At 39.5% G+C, this 24,633-nt stretch overlaps 1 protein-coding gene across 4 annotated transcripts in view; it reads right to left on the minus strand.

Moving 5' to 3' along the window:
• Nucleotides 1-956: 956 nt before the first annotated feature.
• crp (cropped) overlaps nucleotides 957-24,633 on the minus strand; it is a 51,582-nt gene continuing 27,905 nt past the window's right edge. For 3 of the 4 annotated variants that reach the window (XM_067134413.1, XM_067134412.1, XM_067134411.1), the window contains exons 5-8: nucleotides 23,440-23,643; nucleotides 22,436-22,642; nucleotides 3,237-3,379; nucleotides 1,604-2,775 (exon numbers count right to left, since the gene is read on the minus strand). In XM_067134413.1, the coding sequence (XP_066990514.1) occupies nucleotides 2,229-2,775; nucleotides 3,237-3,379; nucleotides 22,436-22,642; nucleotides 23,440-23,643 (1,101 nt within the window). In that variant the 3' untranslated portion in view covers nucleotides 1,604-2,228. Of the gene's footprint in view, nucleotides 2,776-3,236; nucleotides 3,380-22,435; nucleotides 22,643-23,439; nucleotides 23,644-24,633 lie in introns of all 4 variants that reach the window. The other variant, XM_067134410.1, reaches the window with a different exon arrangement.

Genomic DNA, 24,633 nt, shown 5'->3' on the forward strand with positions numbered 1-24,633 from the left:
ATACACACGCACACGCACACACACACACAAACTTCAATTTGTAACAATGGCTACATTAAAACTGTACAATGAATGGTACAGTAAATTACAAATATCTTCTAGATATGAAAATATGGAAAAACACACCAAGCAGCCAATAGCAGGTTCACTCATATAATATTGAAGTATAAAGGATAGAAATGAGACGTTACTTTTAGATAAGTACTGGCCCTTTACATTCTTGCAGTTAGCTGCACATCAGTAAAACTGATTTATTTCAAAGAAATTCTGTAAAAAGCCACATGCTATCTTTAAATTTCCTCTTTAAACTCTGCTAATTCCAAACTAAAACCTACCATCCCGAAATTAAAAGGCATTTCGACTTGTTCCTGTACTGCTACTGGTTGCTTCATAAATGCCCCAGACTGCATCCAAAACTATAGAGGTAATACAAGAGTCCCATTCTGGCACAATAACATTCTGCACAAAATCATCAAGGAATGCTACCGATTTATTTCTTTTTTACTTCCATACAGAATAAAGATTTAGAGTACATAAAATTAAAATAAAAGAAATGCAAGTGCCAGAAGGGAACTGGATAGGGTACCCTACTTGAGCAATTCCCTAGATCTTCCAGTTCTTGTCAACCTGGAAAATCTAAAAATGGATATTTTATGAATATATATATATATATATTACCCAATGGGTAGTTCAATTATCTGCAAAATGCAAATACTTTGCCAACACCAGTTTCAACATTTACTCCAAACATGATAAATGCCTGCACTTTTCCAAAGTAGACTTTCTAATACTTAGTGGACAAGTTTACCTAAAAGAAGACAATGCAATTAATGCTAAAAGCTTCTGTATAACATTCATTTTTACTTACCCTTTGGACATAACTCTGAAAAACCATAAACTTTCATTAAATATAATACATTATATTGGGCGGATATGGCCTCTCCAGAACACTTCAAGAGATTAAAACTGTAACTCTAACTTGTCTGACATTCCCAACTGAAAACCAATACTGCTTTTCAATCTCTTGCCCCCTAACCTTTAAGAACAAGAGCAGTTTGAATACTTGGAGCCTTTCCCAGTCACAAGACCTACTTGGCAAACATTTTTGTCAAAACTGCTTTATACACGGCCACCCTAATAACAACCCTTTCATTTAGTCTCCATAATTAATTTTATTTCACTCAACTAAATTTTATTCAAACTATTAATGAACTTTTATTATTGCAAGGCAAATAACACTGAGGGGGCAAAGGACTTAAATTGAGAATATTGATGATAACGGCAATAACACTGCTGGCTGGAGGTTACACTGAACTACTACACATCACAAGAACTTGGGGAGTAAAAACTGAGGCAAGACTTGAAACTACTTTTGAGCCAATTAACTACCATGCACCCAATTCCAGGTACTTAGTTGCAATCACATTTCGGTCACTGCAGGCAATGAATCGTGTTACCACACACTTCCATCATGCCTGCAATTGGAAAACTACACAAACTTCTCTCTTTCATTTTTTTTTTTTTCTTTTTACAAATTAACTCTTTTGTGTCCGATAAATTTATTAATTGCTGCTACGTCAAAATTAGCCTCTTGTAACTCCACACACAGTTCATTTTTGCCGGCATTATTTGGGTGGCACCAGATAAACTTGGAGATATTTTTACACCTGAACACATTTGTCACATTACACACGGAATGAACGGAGTCCTAAAAAGATTTCCAAAATTACTGGCAATGTCTAAAAAGAGAGAGAGAGAGAGAGAGAGAGAGAGAGAGAGAGAGAGAGAGAGAGAGAGAGAGAGAGAGAGAGAGACCATGTGCCACCCAAATATGGCATTCAAGCACAACATTCAGACTCAATAGAGAGAATAAGCATATAATGCAGCATGAGATTCTGCCAGTCACTATTGATGTGTCTCTGGTAACTCATCACTTTTTCACACCTAAATCTACACTTTATACACTCATGTTATATTATATACAAGTTTCTTAATCCACACTGGCCATCCACCTCTTCCTTGTCAGGACAGCAAATTGTCACTTCCACTGTTTGTATGCTGAGCTATTATATGTTTAGCATGTCTAAAATTCCCAACTAGTCAAGCACAAAGCACGGAATCCACAACCTTATGCAAGAAAAGAAAGTACTTGAAGAGCTGTGGCCAATGAGTTTAAAGTCCCTAATGTATTAACACAGACAAACAATGAAGGATAAAACAGAACTGTATTATGGATGTTTAACTACAATAACACCTGGTCTAGTCGCCTGCAACAAACTTTGTGAAGGTGAGGAATGGGATGACGTGGTTGTTGAAATACTACATACTGGAGTGCAGTCATCCTTTGAGGATGTGGTGGTTGTGGATGAGTGACTTGGAGACTGATGAGAGGGTCTGGTAGTAAGGCTTATAGTAGACTGCTGAGAGGTGTGCAAGTTTGAGTGGCTTGAACTCTGTTGGCTAGGACGATGAGTTGTTAATTCAAGTGGAACTTCCTGAGGCTCCCCTACCATATGCAGGGTGATGGGCTCATCTCCACCTGCTAGGGTAACATGGCTTCCTATTGTCACAGGAACTTGAGAACCACTCAGTGTAACTTGTTGTCCTGCATGATCTTCAATGGTGAGAGTTTCCTCAGTAATAATTTCCTCCTCAATGCGTGGATGCTGCTCTTCAGTTTGGAACATATGGTCACCTTCCAAATGACGAATAGCCTCACAAATAGTATCCAGAGACTTCTGGCAGGCTGCATTAGTAGAGTTCACAATATACACACTGAAAATAATAAAGTAAAAATGTTGAAATATTTTCTCACTTTAAGTAAAAAAACAAATTAACATGCTAAGTAATTAGCTCATTAAAACTTTTAACTTAGTTTCTTCAAAAAATTATGATGGGCAAGGACTACTCAAGCATGGTTAAGAAAGTTGGAAATAACAAATTACAACCCTACTCATACAGAATACCAAAAGTTAGGAACAGAAAAATACGAGTCTTTCCTCAGCAATGAGAGCAAAATGCGGTTCATACTATCTAATAGCATGGTTATGCTTAGAAATACTGTGCTGTATAACTGATATTAACACTTCGCAACATTCAGACTCTGTCATCAAATATGAAAAACTTAGTGCTAATGGCCAAGCCCAAATGATTTTATGGGGGGACAAGACCAAGGGCAACGTGATGATTCTCAAACATATCCACAAAATTAGAAGAAATTCAAATTTACAACTTACGTTCTATTTCTGTTATCATCGACATATTCAATTGTAGCTTCAGGAGATGGAACTCTTGGTGCTGGTTCAACCTCAACCTTTGCTCCAAACCTGCCAGACGCTGTTAAAGCCTCAAACACTGATGGCAAAGCATCTACACCACCCTGAAAATTAACTTAACAAATTAGTAGCCTTCCTAGTTTTTGCAAATTTAATTTCAATACAGGGTCTTAGTTCTGTGTGCTTATTTTAGCAGAATTACCTTTCAGGGCCTACTAGACCTTAAATAGTTTCAAAGATCTTGAAAAATATAAATGCTTAATTTAAGATTATTTTTTTAAATACCTCTCTATTATATAGCTTTTACTTCTGGGCCAGAAGTAATTTCACGGGCTGAAACAAAAAACAAGAACGCTCGATTTTCTATGAATATCCGTTTTCTATCCATCTACTTCCCCAAACACCCACCAGGGGACTGATAGGTACAAACACTCATAGCCGGTCAGCCTACTTCTGTTCATTTGGTCCACTTTGAATGTGGTGAGGTGGGGAAGGCAAACTGTATAATGGAGAGTTAAGTATTTAAACGATAAATCTTAAATTAAGTAGTGGGTCCTCGACTTACAGCGCCACCAACTTATGGCGATTTGATCTTATGGTGCTTTTTCAGTACTGTTAACAGTGTTTTACAATGACGTACTTTGATGTTGCATCAAGTTATAGTGCCATAAGTGACGTCGATGGCACTAACAGCAAGAATAGGCATCAAGTTAACGGTGCTTACGGCGCTGTAACTTGATGCACCATTAAGTTTTAGTGCCGTTAAAGATGAAAAATCGACTTACAGCACAACACTGGAACGGATCCTCTGCCATAAGTCAAGGACGCATTGTTTTTAATTTTTTAAATGAACCTTACCTCTCCATTATATAGATGTTTCCCATGTTTGAAAAAAGGTGGTGGGCAAAGTGGAAATCAGCCAACCTTTTAAAGGCTACTTAGTAACAAAATATTTAGTATAAAACAAATGTTTGCTTACCATAGAATTCAATCCATCGGCTATTACCGCCACATTAGGAGGATTGTTGCTTAGGTACGACATCTTCATCACAAAGATACCCAAGGTCTCTTTGGAGGGTGGCCCCGTCAGCAAAATGAGGGGCAGGGTTACTGTGCCAAAACCCTGCATAGCCATCAATGGAACACGAACAGTTATCTACAGTACATACAAAAAAGTACATTCCAATCCTCAACATTTAAGCCACAACTGGGTTTAAAAAGCAGTAAGCCAAAAATGGCTACCAATCGACTCAGGACATTATCTCCTGCACAAACCAGAGGAGTTAACACTGCAATATTTGTATTTAATCTCCATACCTTGAAGATAAACCATAGCAAATACAGGATTACCATGCCACTGGGTGACTTCAGTAAGTTATCTAAAGACAAGTTCTTTTCAAATTTTAAAGTTGTAGCCACTGTTCCCATGTCAAGTGGCTTACCTTAATTACCTTCCATTAAGGATAGAAATTAGCACAAGAGTCAACCAAAGACCTAATAAAAAGGACATTACATTCCTACTCATCGGAAGCTCTGTCTTCTGAATCCCTATACAGTATAAGCCAATCCCTATACAGTACACACAACCTTAACATCAGCTTCAATAATTTTAGTGCACTCCAAGCTAGGTAAAGGTACTGTTGTAGGTAAGGGCCTAGCCCAAAACCATACTTAGCCCAACTGACAAAGCTTGTAGCTCTCTCTAGCTGTAGCTAAGGCTACCATGAAGTTTCCATAGAAACCTCTTTACAAGGAGCCTGTTCCAAACAGTTCAAAGGGTGACAACAATTGAACTAAAGAACCACATACAAGTAAAGTACGTACCAGGGACGAAGGAAACTCCACCACCTTAACACCTCAAAACACATCTAGATGTCTTTGTCCTCAGAGATGCCAAATAACTGAAGCCAACATGGACCTTTAGCCTTAAAGGCTGGTGCCAAGAAGTTTTCTCATGCTTGAGAAAAAGCAAACACCTAACCAAGTTGTTTATAGAGGTACCAGTGTTGGAAAAACCCCTTAATGTGGGACCAAGACATACCCTGCCCACTGGTGTTGGCAGATCAAATAGTAGACTTTCTCTCAATCACTGACAATGGCATTCCTGCAAGATCCAACTTTGAGCTCACAGGAACCATGGACCACCAGTGAAAGGAAATGGAAACCCAGCCTTCCTTGGTCACCTGGGGTAATCAATACCAAGAGATAACTTACAAAGTTGCCTAATACACTGATGACTTCCTGAAGCACAGCAAAAGGAGGAAAGGCATTAGTCTAGATCTAACTATGGAAAAACTTGTTGTCCACTAGCCAAGCTAGAGGATCTTGCACTAGTGAACAATAAACTGGCAAACAAGACCACCTGGTCTCAAACAGTTGCCATTACTTATCTTGTCGGCTGAGTACATCAGCTAAAACTTTCATAATAAATAATTACTTCCAGTAAGGTAATAAACTTAGGATAATACTACATGTGCTAATTTGACCAAATAATGAAAAAAGGGCAGTGCACAAAATTATTAATATTGTCTCCAATAGGCTTAATCTATTTGAGTACACTGTAACTGTCCTTACATGGCATAAGCGTAACACTCATTACCTTTAAATAAGGTCAAGTGCCCATGTCAACAACCCTGAGAAAGGAATTTCCTCAAAATAGTTATTTTTTCTCTCAACCTAGGGTAAGAACAAAAGACTAGTATCTTCAATGCAAAAGCCAGCATCCTGCAAAACACTTGGAATTCTCTTACTCTTCACAGGTCCAATGGGCTACCAAGAAAAGGTTTAATTGCTTCCAAAGGCTTTTACTAAAGGCTCAAGCAGCTTTGCAGGCAAAAACTAGACACCATCAAGGCTCCTAAAAGAGAGTGATGGTGTACCAGATGTCTTGATTACGCCAAAACTAGAGGCCTCCTGGGGTCCAAGTTGTAAGCAGTGTCTAGTTGAGCATTACCCACAATGTAGGAAAGCAGAACTAAAATCTCTAACAGCTAGGACTGACAGCATTCAGACTAAATGGGAAACTAAAGAACTTAATGAAGTTGCCTTTAAAGGTACATGTTCAAGAAATACCTCTAGTCCACCTTCAGAAGAGAGAATCTAACCACTGCCTCTGAAAACATTAGTAAATGAACCTCCTGCAAACTTGAAGATATATTCTCAGTCCACACCAGACAAACCTCACTCAAGCAAGAGGTGGTTATGGTGTCAATGTGAACATCTGAATCATGTGGAAGTTTTAGAAGAACTTCCTGAAAGAAAGAGTTCTACAGAGATATACTACAGCGGCAATAGAATCCTAAATTAATCCTCCTACACCCAGCAAGGAACTAATAGGAACATCCTATAGTCCTTGGATCCTCTAAACTTTTATTAAGTACCTCTCCTCCTATTATAAAATAATAAGTACCTCTCTTCCTATCATAAAATAAAAAGATGTAAGGGTCCATAATCAACTAACACTATTGAAAGCGCCCACCAAACCAGTCTGATGACCTAGAAGTGGAAGGCGAAGACTGGTAATTGTCTGCAGAGTTTATTACAGTTCTTACAGAAACTGACAAAGCTGAAAATCCAGAGACAATTCTGTAGACAGAATCAGATTCCTTCTGGTTAGTTAGTCCCTTAGCACACTGTTCCAACCCAGAACAAACTAAGGAAATGACACAACCTTCCCTGCTTCTGCCCAAAGAAGAGATTCTGATATTCTGAATAAAAGGAATAAACATTAATATCAGTATCAGTTGCATAAATGATATTTAATTACAGTGAACCCCCCGTATTTGCGGGGGATGCGTCCCACACTCCCCCGCGAACAGGTCAAATCCGCGAATGCTTAAAACCCCTCTAAAAACACTTAGAACTGCCCATTTTGATAGCTTAACCAAGAAAAACCCTGTAAAAATGCTTATACCTGAGTATTTTAATAGTTTTATCACAAAAAGTGCATTTATTCATGAAAATTATATGAAAATACAGTAATTAGTGAATATTTCTCAGTGAAAAATACCGCGAATGGGCAAATTTTCCGTGAATGATGGCTAGTTATGTTCCAAAGAGAAACCTGCGAATGCGTGAGTCCGCGAACCATGAGAACGCAAATACGGGGGGTTTACTGTACATATATATAATGTGTACTGTATATACAGTATATATACCTAAACTAGGGAACAGGGGTTGTCTGAGAAAAGTGCTACGTGTGCCTGCTTGACATTCACATTACTTCAAGTTCCTCTGATTGCTAAAAATTCGGGATTGTTGTAACAAGACTCTGCATATCCTGGTTAAACTCCCGAATTTCTAAATCTTCTATAATTGCACCCCACACCTTCACCGAGGCATCTAAAGGACTGGAACCTTCCTCCCCTGACAGCTTAAACCAACATCAAATTTGATAGCAACCACCTGTTTACCCATGTTCAGGTAAAAGGAAAGAACCCAAGCCTGATTTGGCCAGGTCAAAAAACTTCCCCAGAATCATATGACCTTCAGAAGACCTCTGCTTCACTAAAAAAAACTCCTGTGAGATCTGAACACCTCTTACAGCGATCAAAGAGATAGACGCTGCAAAAAAATTAAGGTGAAACTCTTTTTCTGCAGGAAAAACCCAAACAGTGAGGATATCCTCAACTCTAAAATCAAAACCCTGCACCAGGACTAGTCCTTCCCCAGTGGTACCTCCAGACTTGGAAAGAGACCCCTAGATTAGGAAGCTGTTCTCTTCTCCAATATATGGAGGGTGAAAGGGGAAAAATCTTAGGAGAGGCTTCCTTTCCAAGAACTGCACTAAAGCCTTGAACATACTCAAGACAACCTAATGAAATACAGCTCAAAAAGGTTCTATTTCCACAAACTACTGTGGTAACCTCTCCTTACACAAAGCAATTAACCATTTCAAAAAAAGAAACTGTGACCACTTATTCAATGGTTCTATATCAGACATCTGATTCATCAATCAACAGAAGCACAAGCAACTTGCCCTCCTGCCAAATAAGCAGTGGGAGAACAGGGCTTAACTATAAAAAATATGCCAGAAAGACCATGAAAAAGACTACAAAGCTCAATGGCACAAGAGCAGAAGTTGATTGCACTGAATTAACCCCTGATAAGCTTTCACTGAGGGTTTAAAAACTCCTTTTAGTCAATGCTGATGAAACCACTTGCTCCAGCTCAAAAGGAAGACACTAACTTGTTAGAAATCTGTCGGCTCAACTAAAAGATCTAAATTCTCATCAGGAAAACCTCTTGTTAACAAGAAAGTTCCTGAACCAAAGGGGGGTAGAAAATGAAATGATAACCAACTGTTTACCAGTAGAATTTTACCCAAACGGATAAGGAGTCAAAATCCCCATAACGGAATGTTGAAACTCCTAATGACAACTATCTGCCTAATGAAAAGGAAGCCGAAACAAGAGTGCTTTGCCAAATTCTCTATAGTCGAGAGATGCACAAGTGATAGCCGCAGAGGAGACAGGCGTGCCAGTGTGAAGCATGTGGCACTGCTTCACAATGGGCAAAATCATGCTAGGTGCATGGACCAGTGCACCAAAACTGCTAAATGCACCATCACACTGCCGATAAACCCACGATAGACGGGAAAGCCGAACGCAGTCAAGGGTCACTAGAAACTGACAGGTACTTAACACTAGCCTTAAACTATGAAAGATCCTTGGCTACAGCAGATACAAGTGAACCTCCTAAAGGCAAATGGCAACTTTCACTGATGCTTATTACCCGGTGGAAGCAGCTAAAACTCACTAGATATTACCAGAAAGAATCGAAGAATCACTCCAACCAAGCCGATCTAATATGGTAAAATTAAAAGAGGGAAAAATGTCGGGTGACTCCTCTTATTCTTTCCCGAGCTATCCTATCAGAGAATGGATTCTGGTACCAGAACTGGTGCCACTAACACCGGACTTGGGCACTGCTAACATTGGACTTTGTGCCACTAACATCAGAACTGGCGCTGATGATACAGGAACTCGAGCTGCAGGTGACAGACCAAATGGGGGAAGGAGACAAAGGGCACAGATCTGTTCCACTTTCTGACATGACCAATTCCGTTACTCCAAGCCATGGGGGAGTAAGACAGGACGTGCCAAGGATGAGGCAAGATAAAAGCAGGGGCACTGACTCTTCCTCCGTCGCAGAGAAAAAACCAGTTTAACATCTCTCGGAAGGGTAGTGCAGAGAAGAAAATAATAATAATAATATCTTGCAAAACTTATGCCAAGTGAACATAAAAAAATTACTCCATCCTATCAAATCTATTCCCCCAATCGATGGGAAGCTTACTGGAGTAACAGATTGAAGGGAAGCAGCACAGCACCCAACCAGTTACTGAAAGGGGAAGCAAACAAAAAATATGCATCCCTTTAACACTAGTCTTACAAGACCTATCCTCTTTAGTTGTTTCTACAATCTAACAAGCCCTCTTCCCTTGAGATAAATTTCCGCAAGATTTAGTTAAACTGAGATTCACATTGGTTATCCAATTATAACCCTTCTCTCAGCAATACACATATTGTGAAGGTCACGCAAAACTTGAATACAGTAATGCCTATTATGGCAATCCTTACCTTACAGGTTCTTGCCGTACAAATATTAAAAATAAAATAAAAGAACACCCAAAAACAAACCAACAGAAAACCAAGTACACTTAACAATGTCAACCTCCAATTGCAACCAGCGACAGATGTAGACTGATCTACTAGGAGTGTTTGCACTTATTGGTCCCCTGAGAGAGAGAGAGGAAGACAATGGAGAGAAAAGAAAAAAAAAAAAAAAAAAAAAAAAAAAAAAATGGATATTCATAGAAAACCGAGTGGCCTCATTTTTGTTTCAATCTGTCGACAATCAACACGGGGAAGTTAAAACTATGTAATGGAAGTAAGAAATACACCATTCTACCAAGGTGGAGCCATTAATTGCAGAAAAAGACCAAGTACTTTCTGAAGAACTTCAGTGTGATTACCATTAATTTCTAATGTGATTACCATTAATTTCTGTTCTACACAAATAGAATTTACATGGCTGGAGTGCACTATATTGCAACTGCAAGAGGTAACGGTTTAGTCTATTAAGAGAAAAATTATTAACACTTTACAAGAATTTCCTTAAGAGCTAAACACATGACTGCTCTCTACTCTCTTCTATCTTGAGTATTTGCCTAAATTCCTATTAGTTCAAGTCTTCATCTACTGCTCTTCCTCTTCCTTTCACTGTGTGCCAAGCCATCTCCATCTTTTGCAGCCTCCAATTCCTTCATCTCCTGCTACTCCGTTATTTAATACCAATGGTTCTAGTATGAACCTTGGCATTTTTTTGCCATTTCTACTTCATACAGGCTACTACCACTCACTTTTACTATCCTCCTAATCCAATACATAGTTGACTTAACAATAATATTTTACCTACACTAGTATCAAATCATTCTGGGAATGCAGAAAACAGTGCATAGCACAAAACTGGTATAAAGTTTATGATGGTTTTCTTTATGTATATTGGTATGCAGACAGTGAATGTTTACTTTCAAAGGTAATTAATATAAAATAATAGGTAAAGAGAAAAATATTCATCATAAAACATTTTTAAATCGGTTCTTTTCTCTGTAGGAATAGACATTAATTCTTTATTCTTCTCTGTCCTACTCTTTCTGCTGTAAATCCTCCTGGGCCAAGTTTTAATCTATTTTAGTTTTTTTATGTTTCTGGGCCTTCCTGCAGGTCTTCATTCTGCCACTTTCTTACCTACTGTTTCTTATCCTTTCACATTACAAGTCAGAACCATGTCAATCTTTGAGATCTGTCTATTTTGCAACCTCTGAACCCACTACTTTGTAATATAATCTCCCCACTGTGCTCTGGCCATGAATCTTGAAGGACTTATTTGAAAATGATAAAATTTACAATTTGATTTTATTAAATTACTTCAAAATTTCTTCCCTTGATATGTTTCCAGAACCTGACGTTTGTTCTCGATTATATTTTCAACATTACATGGATATGTTTAACTGTTAGTGCTATCTACAGTCTGTACATGCATACTGGATCTTGTGGGATATTCATCAAATATCCATGAATTAAATGAATGACCAATTCTGAGGTGAGTCAAAATTACTTGTGTTGTGCCTTTTAATATGAATTTCATATCCCAAGATTAGGCTTGATGTTTTAATTTGTTACTATTGTGTTCATTATTCTATGTATTGTGCCATTAACTGATGTGTTTTATAATGTTATATAATCACTAACAGGAATAACTACATGTGATCTTTATTGGCTATTGTTTCTTTAAACGCCTACATAGGGCAGGAATCCAACAAATTTCTAGTTTCACCATGACTCCACTTGCAAAGTGGAAATTTAATATCTCCTATAAAATGTAAAAAAATATCCATTGCGCAAGCAACTCTATTCTCTAAAAATTACAAATTCTCTGGTGATATACCTGCAAGAACTTAATGGCTGATTCTATTGCACATAATGCTACCATGAAAACAGAAGCATTATTAGGATGAAAAACAACTTTTTTATGATAAAATAATATTTATATATACTTACCAAGTAATTACATTGCGTACAGTTTCACTTGCCGGCAGCTGAAAAATTTTGAAATTCATGGTAGCACTGGGTGACTAGTCCCCACCCACTTTTAAGGTAAGGGAGGAACAACTTCAACAGCGAGATTCAATTGTTTTTGCCCTTCTTTCTATACAAGGGGAGGAGGGATGGCTTGGTTCGTAATTTCTTGGTAAATACATATAAAACTATTTTATCATAAAAATGTCATCTTTATATATGTAACTACAAGTATTTACATTGCTGAATCCCAAATTGACAGAGGTGGGATATATGGATTAACTACCCCAAGACGTCATGGATGATAACGAGTTGGAGAACAGCAATATTAGCATTGGTACAATGCTTGTCATTCCTTACCTGGTAAGAGAGCTGCTACAGGTAGATATTGCCTCTGGTTGGCGCTCATCTTAACCATGTAGGGTATGGCGAGTTGACCAGACGCACCTCTACATCAGTGGGTACTTTGCGGTAAGGGATGAACCATGGGACTAACAAAGTATATAAGAAGCCAATTGGCCCTGCCCTGGGCACATACTGACAAACCAAAAGACCAGAATCAATTAACATGAACATCACCTACACCACAAAATATAAAAACACCACCCACCCATTAAAACTAAGACTGGGTCTCCAGGTACACAGTACCCCCAGGTTCCCATTACGACCCAGCACCTAAGTTCAAGGTGAAGAGAAAAGGAAGGAAGAAAAACTTCCTATGCTTCCTCCCCCAACACCATGACAGCCACGGATAATGGCCCTACAGTACTACAATTTTCAAAAGCAGTTTCCACATCATGAAGATACTGGGTCGCGAAGATAGACTTACACCTCCAGTAAGTTGCTTGAAGAATTGATGATAAAGACAGGTTGTGCTTGAAGGTTACAGACGTGGAGACAGCTCTGACCTCATAAACTTTGGCTTTGACAGATGTTAAAGCCTCTTCTCCAACCTGAGAATGGGCCTCAGAGATTAGATCCTTCAAGAAGAAAGACAAGCAGTTCTTTGATAGGGCACGAGACTGATTCCTAATTGAGTACCACAAATTACTTGTAGGACCTCGAATTTCCTCTGTTCTGTGCAAATTGTACCTCAGTGCTCTCACTGTGCACAGAAGTCTCTCCTCCTCACCTGGGCCTAATATTTCCATCAGGCTTTTAATAGCGAAGGAACAAGGCCAGGGCTTGGTTGGGTCTTCATTCTTTGCTAAAAAGCCCAGAGTGAAAGAACATATGGCATCACCTTCAGAAAATCCCACTCTCTTGTCATGAGCATGCACTTCACTGACCCTTTTGGCAGTTGGTAAAGCCACAAGAAAGAGGGTCTTCCTGATAAGATCTCATAACGAGGCAGAACGAAGAGCCACTTCAAAACTACATCCAGATTCCAAGAGATGGCTTCTTGCCCCTTGGATTTGGAGGTATTGAAGGATTTTATGAGATTGGACAGGTCCTGATTAGCAGAGAGATCCATACCTTTGTGCCGAAAACACTGAACTCTGCATAGCCCTGTATCCTATGATCGTGGAGGAGGGCAGGCCCCTAGATGTCCTCAAGTACAGGAGAAAATTGGCAATGTCTGCTACAGATGTCTTAGAAGATGAGATGTCACGTCTTCTGCACCAGGCTCTGAAGATTGTCCACTTGGCTTGATAGACTTCGTGGGAAGAGGAGTACCTACATTTGGCAATAGCTTCTGAAGTTGCTCTTGAAAACCCCTTCTATCTGGGGTGTTTCCCAACAGTCTGAACCCTGTCAGGGCCTGAATGGAAAATCCTTGGTGGAACCGCCTGAAGTGAGATTGTCTGAGCAGACTTGGTCTCTGTGGTAACAACAACCTTGGGAAGTCTGTCAGTAGCTTGAGGAGATCTGGGAACCATTCCTGTCGTGGCCAGAACGGGGACACTAGAGTCATCGCAAGGTTCGTGTGGTTGCGGAACTTGTTGAGAACTTCTCATATCATGCAGAATGGTGGGAAGACACAGAGATCCTTGCTCGACCAGTCTTGTAGCATGGTGTCTGTTGCCCATGCTAATGGTCTGGTATTAGAGAGCAAAAGACTGGTAGATGATGATTCTTGGACGTCGCAAACAGATCTATAAGAGGTCTCACGCACAGCTTCCACAGATCCTCACAAACCTGAGGATGAAGAGTCCACTCTGTGGGGAGCACCTGACTCCGACGACTCAACCCATCCACAAGGACATTGGGCTTGCCCTGGATGAACCGCATCACCAACTTGGTCCGGTTGTGGTCTGTCCATAAAAGGATAGTTCTCGCTGCTTCGCGAAGGGAGAGCTAATGAGTCCCCCCTTGCTTCTTTATATATGTCAGGGCTGTAGTATTGTCCGAGTGCACGGTCACTACTTAACTGCGGACTACTGAAGCAAAATGCTGAAGGCCCAGCCAAATTGCCGTCACCTTGAGGTTGATATGCCAGTGAATCTGCTCCTGAAACCATGTTCCTGGCACTTCTTGGGTGCCTATAAGAGCTTCCCAACCCAGATCCGACATGTCTGCATAGAAGTCTAGGTTGGAGTTCACAGGAAGGGACTTCCCTTCTGATAACCTGCCTTCTAACTTCCACTACCGAGATCCTCCTTGATTCCTTGAGATATTGGGAAGAAGAATGTGTCTGGATGAGCTTTCCTGTCCCAGCTGGCCCACAGATAAAACTGGAGTTCTCATATGGGGCCTTCCTAGGGAAACAAACTGCTCCAGGGAGGCTAAGGTACTGAGAAGACTCATTCATTGGTTCGCTGAACAGATTTGGCGGGCGAGGAACTCGTCGACTTTCTTCAGGCATGAGTGAAGTCTTTTGGGTGATGGAAAAAACCTGAAAACTCTGAGAGCTTATCTTCTTCTTCGTTTTAACATGCTTTTTTTCCATTTTTATATGGGGTAAGCACGATGCCTTCTTTTGTAGGACTTTGATTTGGCGGTGGGGTAGGCCGTAGCCTCGATCAGCTGCCCTGCCTGACATCGCTTAGACCCCGGTAACACATCCCCAAATAGAGAATTGTCTGTGATGGAACCAGCTGGGACTTCTGTAGGTTGATTTGCAGACCCAACTCTTGTGATAAACGAAGGTTCTTCCAAAGGTCCTCCATGCACCTCTACTTTGATGGTGATTGAAGGAGCCAATTGTCTAAGAAGAGGGAGATGTTTGTTTATCCCCGTCAGATGAAGCCACTTGGAGAGCGGAGCAAGGACTCAGGTGAACACTTGCGGAGTGGTCGAAAGGCCAAAGCGTAAGGCCTGAAACTGGTACACTCTGTTGCGAAAAACAAAACATATTTCCTGGATTCCGAATGTACAGGAATGTGGAAATAGGCATCTTGCATGTCTATAGTTGTCATCCAGTTGCCCCAGTGAATGGATGACATGACAGAGTGACTTGTTTCCCTCTTGAACTTTGTCTTTTCACAAAAAAATTCAAGGCGCTCATGTCCAGTACTGGCCTCCGCCCCCTGATGCCTTGGGGACTACGAAGACATGGTTGTGAACACTGTCCGACTGGATTTCATTCCTTCGACTTCCTCGATGGCTGTCTTCTCGAGGAGGGCGGAAACTTCACTGGCGAGGGCCGAATACTTCTCAGATCCTACCAAGTGGGCGGTCAACGTCATGGGCGTGTTGACTGATGGGGCTTCTCCCTGAGTAGGATGGAGTAGCCCTGTTTCAGCACTGACACAAGCCACTCCTCCACTCCTTGTGCTCCACCTCTCCTAGTAATGGAGGAGCCAGGCTCTTACTGGTGTATGGAGGAAAGGATCCTCACTTCTGAGCAGCAGGCTTGGAAGAGGGCTTCTTAAAATGTTGGGATGAGAAGTGCAGGTTACTCCTAGGCCTAGACTGGGTTCTGGTTCTGCCACCTTGAAAGGGCAGAGGCTGAAGTGGAGAATGGGTCCTGCCACTCGTCGATGAAGACTCCCTGGGACATCTAGATGAGCAAGCTAAAAGGTCCTGTGTACTTTTCTTAAGTTCCGAAGAAATGTCGCCGACAGTAGACTAAGGGGAGAGGTGCTGGCGATCGAGAGGAGAATACAATAGGACAGACTTCTGAGAAGCTGTGACATTCTTTGTAGCGAATGTGCACCAGAGCTCCCTCTTCTTCAGTACTCCCATCGCATACAGAGAGGCTAACTCTTGAGAGCCATCTCTGGTGCCCCTACCTGTGCACAACAGGATATTCAGCAAATCTGATGCGACTTCCTCAGGAAGCGAAGAGCAATTCTTAATCTTGCAGGCTAAGGACCCCACCGACCAGTCTAAAAAGCTTAAAACTTCTTAAATCCTAAACAAGTTCTTCAAAAGGTGGTCGAGTTCTGTAGGGGAGAATATCACCTTAGCGACGGCGAAGGCTGACCTCCTAGACGAGTCAATAAGTCCTGAGAAGTTCCCCTGGGAGGAGGCAGCCACTCCCAGTGAGGAGCTTCTCTGATCTCGTATGAAGAATACCTCCAGCACACATGACAAGAGGGAGGATAGCTGAAGGAAGACTTCCCCTGCTCTCTCTTCTCCAAGAGCCAGCTGTCCAGACCACTGAAAGCCTTCCTATTGGAAGATGAAAGCATGATCTTCGGTAACCTGGAGGAGTTAGAAAGCTTGTCACTGATGAAAAACGTTGAAGCCGGGGAGGCCAGGGCTGCAGGCGATGTGAATCCTGGAAAGTTCTGCAGCAAGTTATGTCAATAAAGCTGCATAAGATGTCAGAGGGGAGCCCTGATCCACTTCACCAACTTTGTCTTCATTCTCCGACGAAACGGGATAGAAGCAAATCTTGAGGGGCCTGGGCCCAAAAAAAAAAGGAGGTTCTCTCTTAAGCAAAATTAAGAAGTCCGCCAGCTGACACTGAATGGGAGCTGGGAATGGGTCCGTCATATCTGCAGAAGGCGTTGGGATAGCTGTCGTCAGGCGTTTGGCACCAGGCGCGTTGAGGAAAGTACCAAGCATTCCAAAGGCCGCAAAGTCCGTCCGTGAGCTGAAGTTTTGGGTGCTGAAGGGCGCTTGAGTACTGAAGTGTGCTCAGGTGTAACTGGAGGAAGAGGTGCTAATGGGTGCTTGGACGCTTGTAGGATGACAAGGAGCGTCTCAAGGCAGACAAACGCTTGGGCTCACGCACAGGATACACTGGAGAAAAGCATTCTGGGGAATCCCAGAAACTACAAGAAGACTACTGCAGGGGCTCCCTAAATTTCTTGTAAGGCACTAGAGGGGACTGGACCGTGTCTGCTGCAAGCCTTTTCAGTGGCCGCGATTCATCACTAAAGTGCCACTCTTCTTGGGGTTAGGAGCCTCGGAACTCGAGGACAACCTACTCACTTGCGCTCAGATGCCTTTCCAACAGCTATCCTTTGCTGCGACCTGGGAAGTTGCAATAGATCCGAATGAGGTGACGACTGCCTGTGGGAAGACCCCAATGATCTCCCTTGGGCCTCCGGTATGACTGCTCCCAGGTGTAGGGAGGTACGCCAGTGACCCCTTCCTAGGAATGTCAGTGGGAAGAGCAGCTGCCACTGACACTCCACTAACACTAGCACTTTTTTCCATTTTGTCCATAAGGACATGCACTGAAGCACCCAACTGGGTCACAGTATCCACAATTGAACCCATTTTGACATCAAAATTAGGTACAAGTTTCAACTCAAGGCTGGCAAAGGGGTCAGGTTCGGAAGGAAGAGAGCTGGGTAAAGGAATAGGTTGAAGTTGGAGAATTGGAAACAGGTGACACAGTGGGAGCAGGCAAAGGTAAAGCAGGAATATTATCATCAGCAGAACTAAAGTCTTGCTATCTACTGTCTGTTTTTTGGCTCGAGAGACTGCCTTATGTTTTCTGTCTCTGTCTAATTTCGCTAAACGAGACCCCAAAACCTTCCATTTTCTAGCATCCCACTCTGAACATTCGTCACAGGTTTGATCAACTGAACACTCATCCCCTACATTCTACACACATAAGAGTGAGTCATATTTCTCTTTAGTAAGCCTAGTATTGAAGCCTTTGCTGCAGTAGCATAGGATAGTAGCATTAGAGTCAGACATACTAAGTCTAAGAAGTCAACAATTGAGTTATAATGTAAGTCAAATTGAAGAAAAAGTGTCATAACTAAAAATTAACGGTCTCGCTAAAAGAACCTAACATAAATGCAAAAGCCGTAGGCTACCAGTACTTCACCCAAAGAAGAATCTCAAAAGGAAAAGCGACAAAAGCCAAAATTTAAGCTGACTGCTCACAACTGAACCACTGTGAAGCCCGCAGCAAAACAATTGAATCTCGCTGTTGAAGCCATTCCTCCCTTACCCCGAAAGTGGGGGGACTAGTCACCTACGCCAACACTAGCGCTACCATGAATTTCAAAATTTTTAAGCTGCCGGCAAGTGAAACTGTAAGAAATGTAATTGCTTGGTAAACTACATATATAAAACTGTTGTGTTCTACTGGGCGACTTGGCTGCAAATCCCAAGCCTCACAAGATTTGGACCCATCAATGAATACTGCATAGTGTGAACCTTGAAGTCTTATATGCTATAATGCATGTTATGATGTTCTGGGATATATGTGCATGCTTTTGATAAACATCACAACTGTGTTCCAATTCATATCTTACACATAGTCCAAGTTCTATTATTGGAAGAAACCTTTTATTTACTGAATAAGTCTCTTGGTTCTAATTGCAAAAGATTTTTGGAGGTGAATAACAGGCTTGTATTTTTACTAAACTACGCATTATCACTAGGTCACACAGAGTTAAGTGGACAGAAGAGTTTGGGGAAGATTTAAAGGCTCCATAGCATATTCTGAGTCACTCATTATGAACTGAATCCAGACTTCCAAACTGTATCTCAGGATGAACTGTGTAAGTGACATCCATATCCCAAGAACAGACATGGACACTGTACAACAATGTCAATGTGTATAAGATCATTTCTTTATATTTTCGCTTTTGGTTTTTATATAGTTTATTGGGCTTTTAATGTGCAAGTCAAATTTTACGCCTGTGAATTTTGCTGTCTGGCATGTGGGTATGTGGTGATCTCCGATCTTTAAGTCAACTTCTACATTTTTTTCCCATATTACATTGTTATATGATGTAACTGTAACTGCTGTGGTCTTTCCTATGGACAATTGGAAAGCTGTCTGCTTTTACAGTAGCTATAATGATGATACATTTGGTATGTCTCGTATTTGTCCATGTCAATACTGGTTTTGACTCCAATTTAAAGTGTACAAAGAACACTTCCCTGTGGAACTCCATTTTTTAAGCAGGAAAGTCTTTTTGTATAAATATTATCAATTCATACTTGAAAGGTATGGTCTGTCAGGAAGTTTTCAATGAAAATTGGTAAGTGCCTAACTTTAGAACTTTTTATAATGTTTTCAATAATAAGTATCTCCAAAGGCTCTTTGTATATCAAAGAAAGTAGCTATATTAATTGTTTGTGTTTAAATCCTCTATGGATGTGTATCTATAGCAGAACTATGCTCTGTGATTCAAACTGGGTAGGTGTCACTCTCTTATTTGTATTTATGTGATGAGTCAGTTGTGCATTACCATTTTCATGAACAATTCACATAAGCAACTCATCTGGGAAACTGGTTGGAAACTGGTACTTTTCCTAATCTGGATATGGAAATAATTAAGACGTTACACTATTCTTCAGGGAACAAATGATTAAATAGTAAAATGTATGATCTGGTTCATGGTGCTAGGTGTCTGATCACTCCTCAAATGTTTTACTTTCCAGGAGCAGATCTATATCAAATTGATAGGATATAATCTAATGCTTCCATACTCAGCTCTCTCTCTCTCTCTATCTATACTCTGCAATTTCCAATGTTAGTGGGTTTGATTTAAATATAATTTTTATTTTATGAACATGGCCTTCTAGGTTCTTGCTGCTTGTTTGCAAATTTTTTCCTGGTGTTGTTTACTTTTCAGGGCCAAAAATCTTCTGTCCATTCTTTAACACAGCATATCTTTGTGATTTGACAATGTTCCATTTATTTCCCTTAATTTTTGGCATACTTTTTATATGGGAGTATTGTCTCCATGATGTTATTCCTCCTTGTATTACTTCTTTTGTGACTAGCCAGGGTTTGCTGTATATTGATTTTAATGTTGAAAGTGATATAATTTTTGTTAGTTTCCTTCTTGCAAAGGTTGGAATTTATCAATTCTGTTGAACTTTTTGTCTAATCTTCCAACCACAGTAAATGTTTTAGTTTTATCAATTCTGAAACAGTAACAAACCATCAAGGCACTTTTTGTTTGTTTAGAATTAGGTATGGCTTCATCTGCAGCATTTTTTTTTATAAATTTTGTAATAAAATGATTACTTCCATTGTGTTTTCTTAAGATATTCAAATGGAGGGATTTGCCCTATGTGCAACTGGTATATTTCCCAGTCAGCTTTATGAATATGGTACTAAGGAGTATGTTTAGTGGGATTGTTTTGTATATAAAGAGGATGTTGAATGAGATTGTTTTGTAAAAGTTAAATCAAAATGGAAAAATGAATGCTAGCATATAAGTAGTTAAGTGTTTCATTTGAATCTATCTATGTACCATGTTGGATGAGCAAAGTATGATGTCCGCTGATGGAAAAGTCCCACATGCTTTTGAGATACCTTTGTATGTTTTGTTGTCACTGAGACAGCATTGATTATTTGAATTCATAATCTGTTCTGCACTTCCTCAATGATCCAGTGATATACAATTGCAATACCAAGCTGGATTATGGGCATTAAAATTGAAAACAATTAAAAGAGGCCACTGGAAATTGTTTATCCATACTCATAAACTTCTTAAATTACAGATTTTGACTGATTATTCAGGATGCAGATGGTATGGGTACTGTTTTTTAAGTATAGGCCTTATGTACCAATCACAAGTCTTTCCTCCTTGCTAATTTAAAAATTTTTATTTCCCAGTATTCTAACCCTCATTTCATCCATGTTGTACCAATACCAAGTCCTATATATCTTGCCGACTTCTCAACTCTAGCTTTGCAATTTACCATGTCCCAATGATAAAAGAAACATTTTTATTTTAAAACATACCCATCTTTCACAATGTGGTCCTTCACTTCCCTCTTCTACATTTGCTCTTAACAAATTTTTCTCTACTCATATTGTGACAACACCCAACACATTCAATATACAATACTGAGTTAACCTCACACTTTTCCCAAAAACAACCACATGGACATTCTTCCTTACTGTACTGTACTTTTGTTTTCTTTCAAGTCTCCATTAGCTTGATTTACTTGAAAATGATTTTTCATCTTCACCTTTCCATTCTGTACTTCTGCCCTTTAATTATTATACATCCTCCTCCTCCTCAATGTTGCTCTTCATCTGCATATAACAGCTCCCAAGGACTTTCTTTTATATTTTCCTCCTTCACTGGGGTAACCAGCAAAAAGGCTCGGCACTAATCCTTGACGGACACCAGTAATTATCTCAAATTCTGATACATCTGCCAATGTTTTTACTTAAGATCTAGTGTTGTGATACAGCTCTAGTTTTTCTGGTGCCCTATGCATTCTTAATGATCATCTAACTGTCGATTTCCTTTCTAGATCCACACAAAATATAATTTCTTACTTTCATCTGTTACTAATTTTTTATAGACTGCTTATACTGCTGATCTCTGGACTTAAGCGAAACTGTTAATTACTGATTTCAGTTTGTCTGTCTTACCTTCTGCACCTTATTAATATTTTTGTACCAAAGATTTTTGAAAATGTTGCCTCAATCATTCCATTATCTCAATTTTTAACTTCAATTCCTCCACTTTTGACTTTTGTTTGTTCTCCACAACCTAGTTACCATGAATATTTTTTCTTTTCCCTCTGGTGTGCTGAGACTTATTCCATACCTCCCAACTCTTTTTCTCTACCCTTGAAAACATCATTTTAGCTTCCTTCCTAATTCTCAGTAGACATCTCTATTCCATGCCTGTCCAACACCATTACTTCAAGGCTATCATTCTCTTCAACTGCCCTTTTGATATCTTGAATACACAACCATGTTCCTCTTTCTCCAAAAGCCTTTCCTGATGTTACACCGATACTACTACTGCCCTTACTTCAGCAGTTTCCACAAACCTTTTATGGCTAACACACTTGCTGCATCTTCATAGAATCTTCATTTTCAATTCCTATGATTTTATTCTTTAGACTTGCTTTATTTCCGCCTATCTTACCCTCACTATCAAATCAATGCAGTAATATACACAGTGTTAGCCATGCCTCACCTAGTACAAATGTGCAATTCTTTTTTGTCACCTTTAATTTCCATCATAAAGTCAACATATTTTAGTTTCTACATTCTTTCTTATTCATAACCTCTCTTTGGACTTGATAGCTAATCTCTGCCTTTGGCAAACTTCCAGGAGTACTTCTCCTCTCCTAATTTTTTCTCTAAAGCTAATTCTGTATTTTGTATTTCAGTATACACTGTGACAGTACTGCATGGAAACTTGCTATGAAGGTTGGTTCCACGTGTACAGTATACATTACAAATAATTACAATACTGTGTAGCACAATTATGGAGCCTTTGTTTCAGGACATACCTTAGCTGATGGAACAACAGTTACAATAGTGGTTGCCGGAGGTGCAGACACGATGGTTCCCTGAATTGGATTGTGTTGTGTGTGGGTGACTGTTTGTCGACTTAATACTGCTGTGGCTGGTTGACGTGGAGCTGGTTGAGTGATAGCTGTAGCGGTTGCAATTGCAGCTGCAGGAGTTGTAATGGTAGCTGTAGTCACAGGGCTTTGCTGTGGATTTTAAATAATATTTGGTGACCAGAACACAGGCTGAAAATGCTTTGTAAATAATTTTGGATAAAAATAACATTACAATCTTAAGAGCAGAAATCCATACTCTCTACAATATTAAAAGGTGCATAATTCTTAATCATCTGTGCTACCCATAACTTGCATTATAAATTCACAAGATTCAGCAGTACACAAACATTATTTCTATATTATTTAAGGTATGTAATCTGCGACACACTTCAGATAAAATATTTGCAGGAAACGTGAAAGCAATAAGTCTTCTCATGGCCATCAAAATTGCAAAGTATGAAAATTACCTAAAGCAAAAGCTTAAAAATAAAAGCTATTACTACAGATAGAAATATAAGACAAGTGCACTAGGGTTTATTAATCAAAATTATATCAAGTAAATTCCCAGTGTATTGTTGGAAAGAAATACTACGGCAAAACTTGAAGTGAAATCATCTCTGGGCAGAAATTTAACTGAAATCATCTCTGAACAGAACTTTAACTGAAATCATCTCTGAACAGAACTTTAACTGAAATCATCTCTGAACAGAACTTTAACAGAAAGCATCTGGGCAGAACTAAAAACTGAAATCATCTTTGGATAGCAGTGGAAAAAAAAAAAAAAAAAAAAAAAAAAAAAAAAAAAAAAAAAAAAATGCTTTAACCAATATCCACCATTTTCTCTAAGTATAAAGACAAGTTTAGATACAGTACACATCCCTCATTAACATGGACACAGAAAATTATTGATGAGGAAAAACTAGTTCTAAATCATTAGCAGTACTCACTAATGACAACGGTGCATGGTGACGGGGAGGTGACTGGCGAGGGCTTTCCATTTTAATTTCTGCTTCTGTTTTCACCACTTGCACAGGTGCCTGTCGTAAAGTGCTTACTTCTACTGCTGTTGGTGGAGGTGGGATTGTAACGTTTGTCTCTGTTGCCACAGGTCCAGGTGAAGTTTCCACTTTCACCTCGCGTATTTCTGATTTCTGTACAAATTAATAGTACTGTATATACTCGTGTATCATGTGACTTTTGAAGACGAGATATAAAATTAGCATATGTAATACTCACATATTAGTATCGTATTATAAAATATGAATACATGATATATAATTAGCCCATCCCTTAAGGGTTAATGTCATTTGTAACATAAATATGGTAATTATTTACTGTCATATCATGGTAAAAAAAAAAAAAAAAAAAAAATTATTATCCTGCTGTTATTTTTCAATTTGGCTGTTCATAGCAAAACAGCTGTTTATTGTTTAGTTGTTTATAGCTGTAAACATTTACGCAACGAGTATGGAGATACTAACGATACTTTTATCATTCTCTTTTACTATTTTAACTTATTTAACTAGAAGATGAGAAAAAGAGGTTAGTCTATTGTAATTTGGTCTCTCAAAAAAGGACCTCACATATGTACACATGAAATATATAAAATAATTTTTTATGGGTGAAAAATTGGGGGTTGCACTTTACCCAAGACTGCACATTACACAAGTATATATGGTATATATTACTGAATTAACACCAAATACAAGATGCAGCATGAGTAAGCCTAATACAAATTACCAGAATAATCTTTTATTTCATATAGAATCCTCACAGTAAAGCAAAACCAATTTCTTTACTAAAAAGCCAACAAAGATTTTCCTGTTTAACTTATCAGTCTCAAAAATATAAAAGATGGCTGTAATACAGAACTGCAGTGTCATAGCACAAATAGCAGACAGATGTGTGACAATATGTTTGCAGGAACAATGAAGGGATGGAGGAGGATGTAATGGGAATGGAAGTCCTGAGAGAGACTGCAAACATAAATGGGGTTAATTTACTGTTTTAGAGCTGCAAATACAGACAGGAAACCAAACTGTAGATCACATTTCCATTTCTAGTGATGGGAAAAGAAAGCTGGTAAATGTTGGGAGCTACAGAAGAACCAATGTTGAAGGGAATCACTACCTGATCGTTGA

This window comes from Macrobrachium rosenbergii, chromosome 36, assembly GCF_040412425.1.
Source record: "Macrobrachium rosenbergii isolate ZJJX-2024 chromosome 36, ASM4041242v1, whole genome shotgun sequence".
NCBI lineage: Eukaryota > Metazoa > Arthropoda > Malacostraca > Decapoda > Palaemonidae > Macrobrachium > Macrobrachium rosenbergii.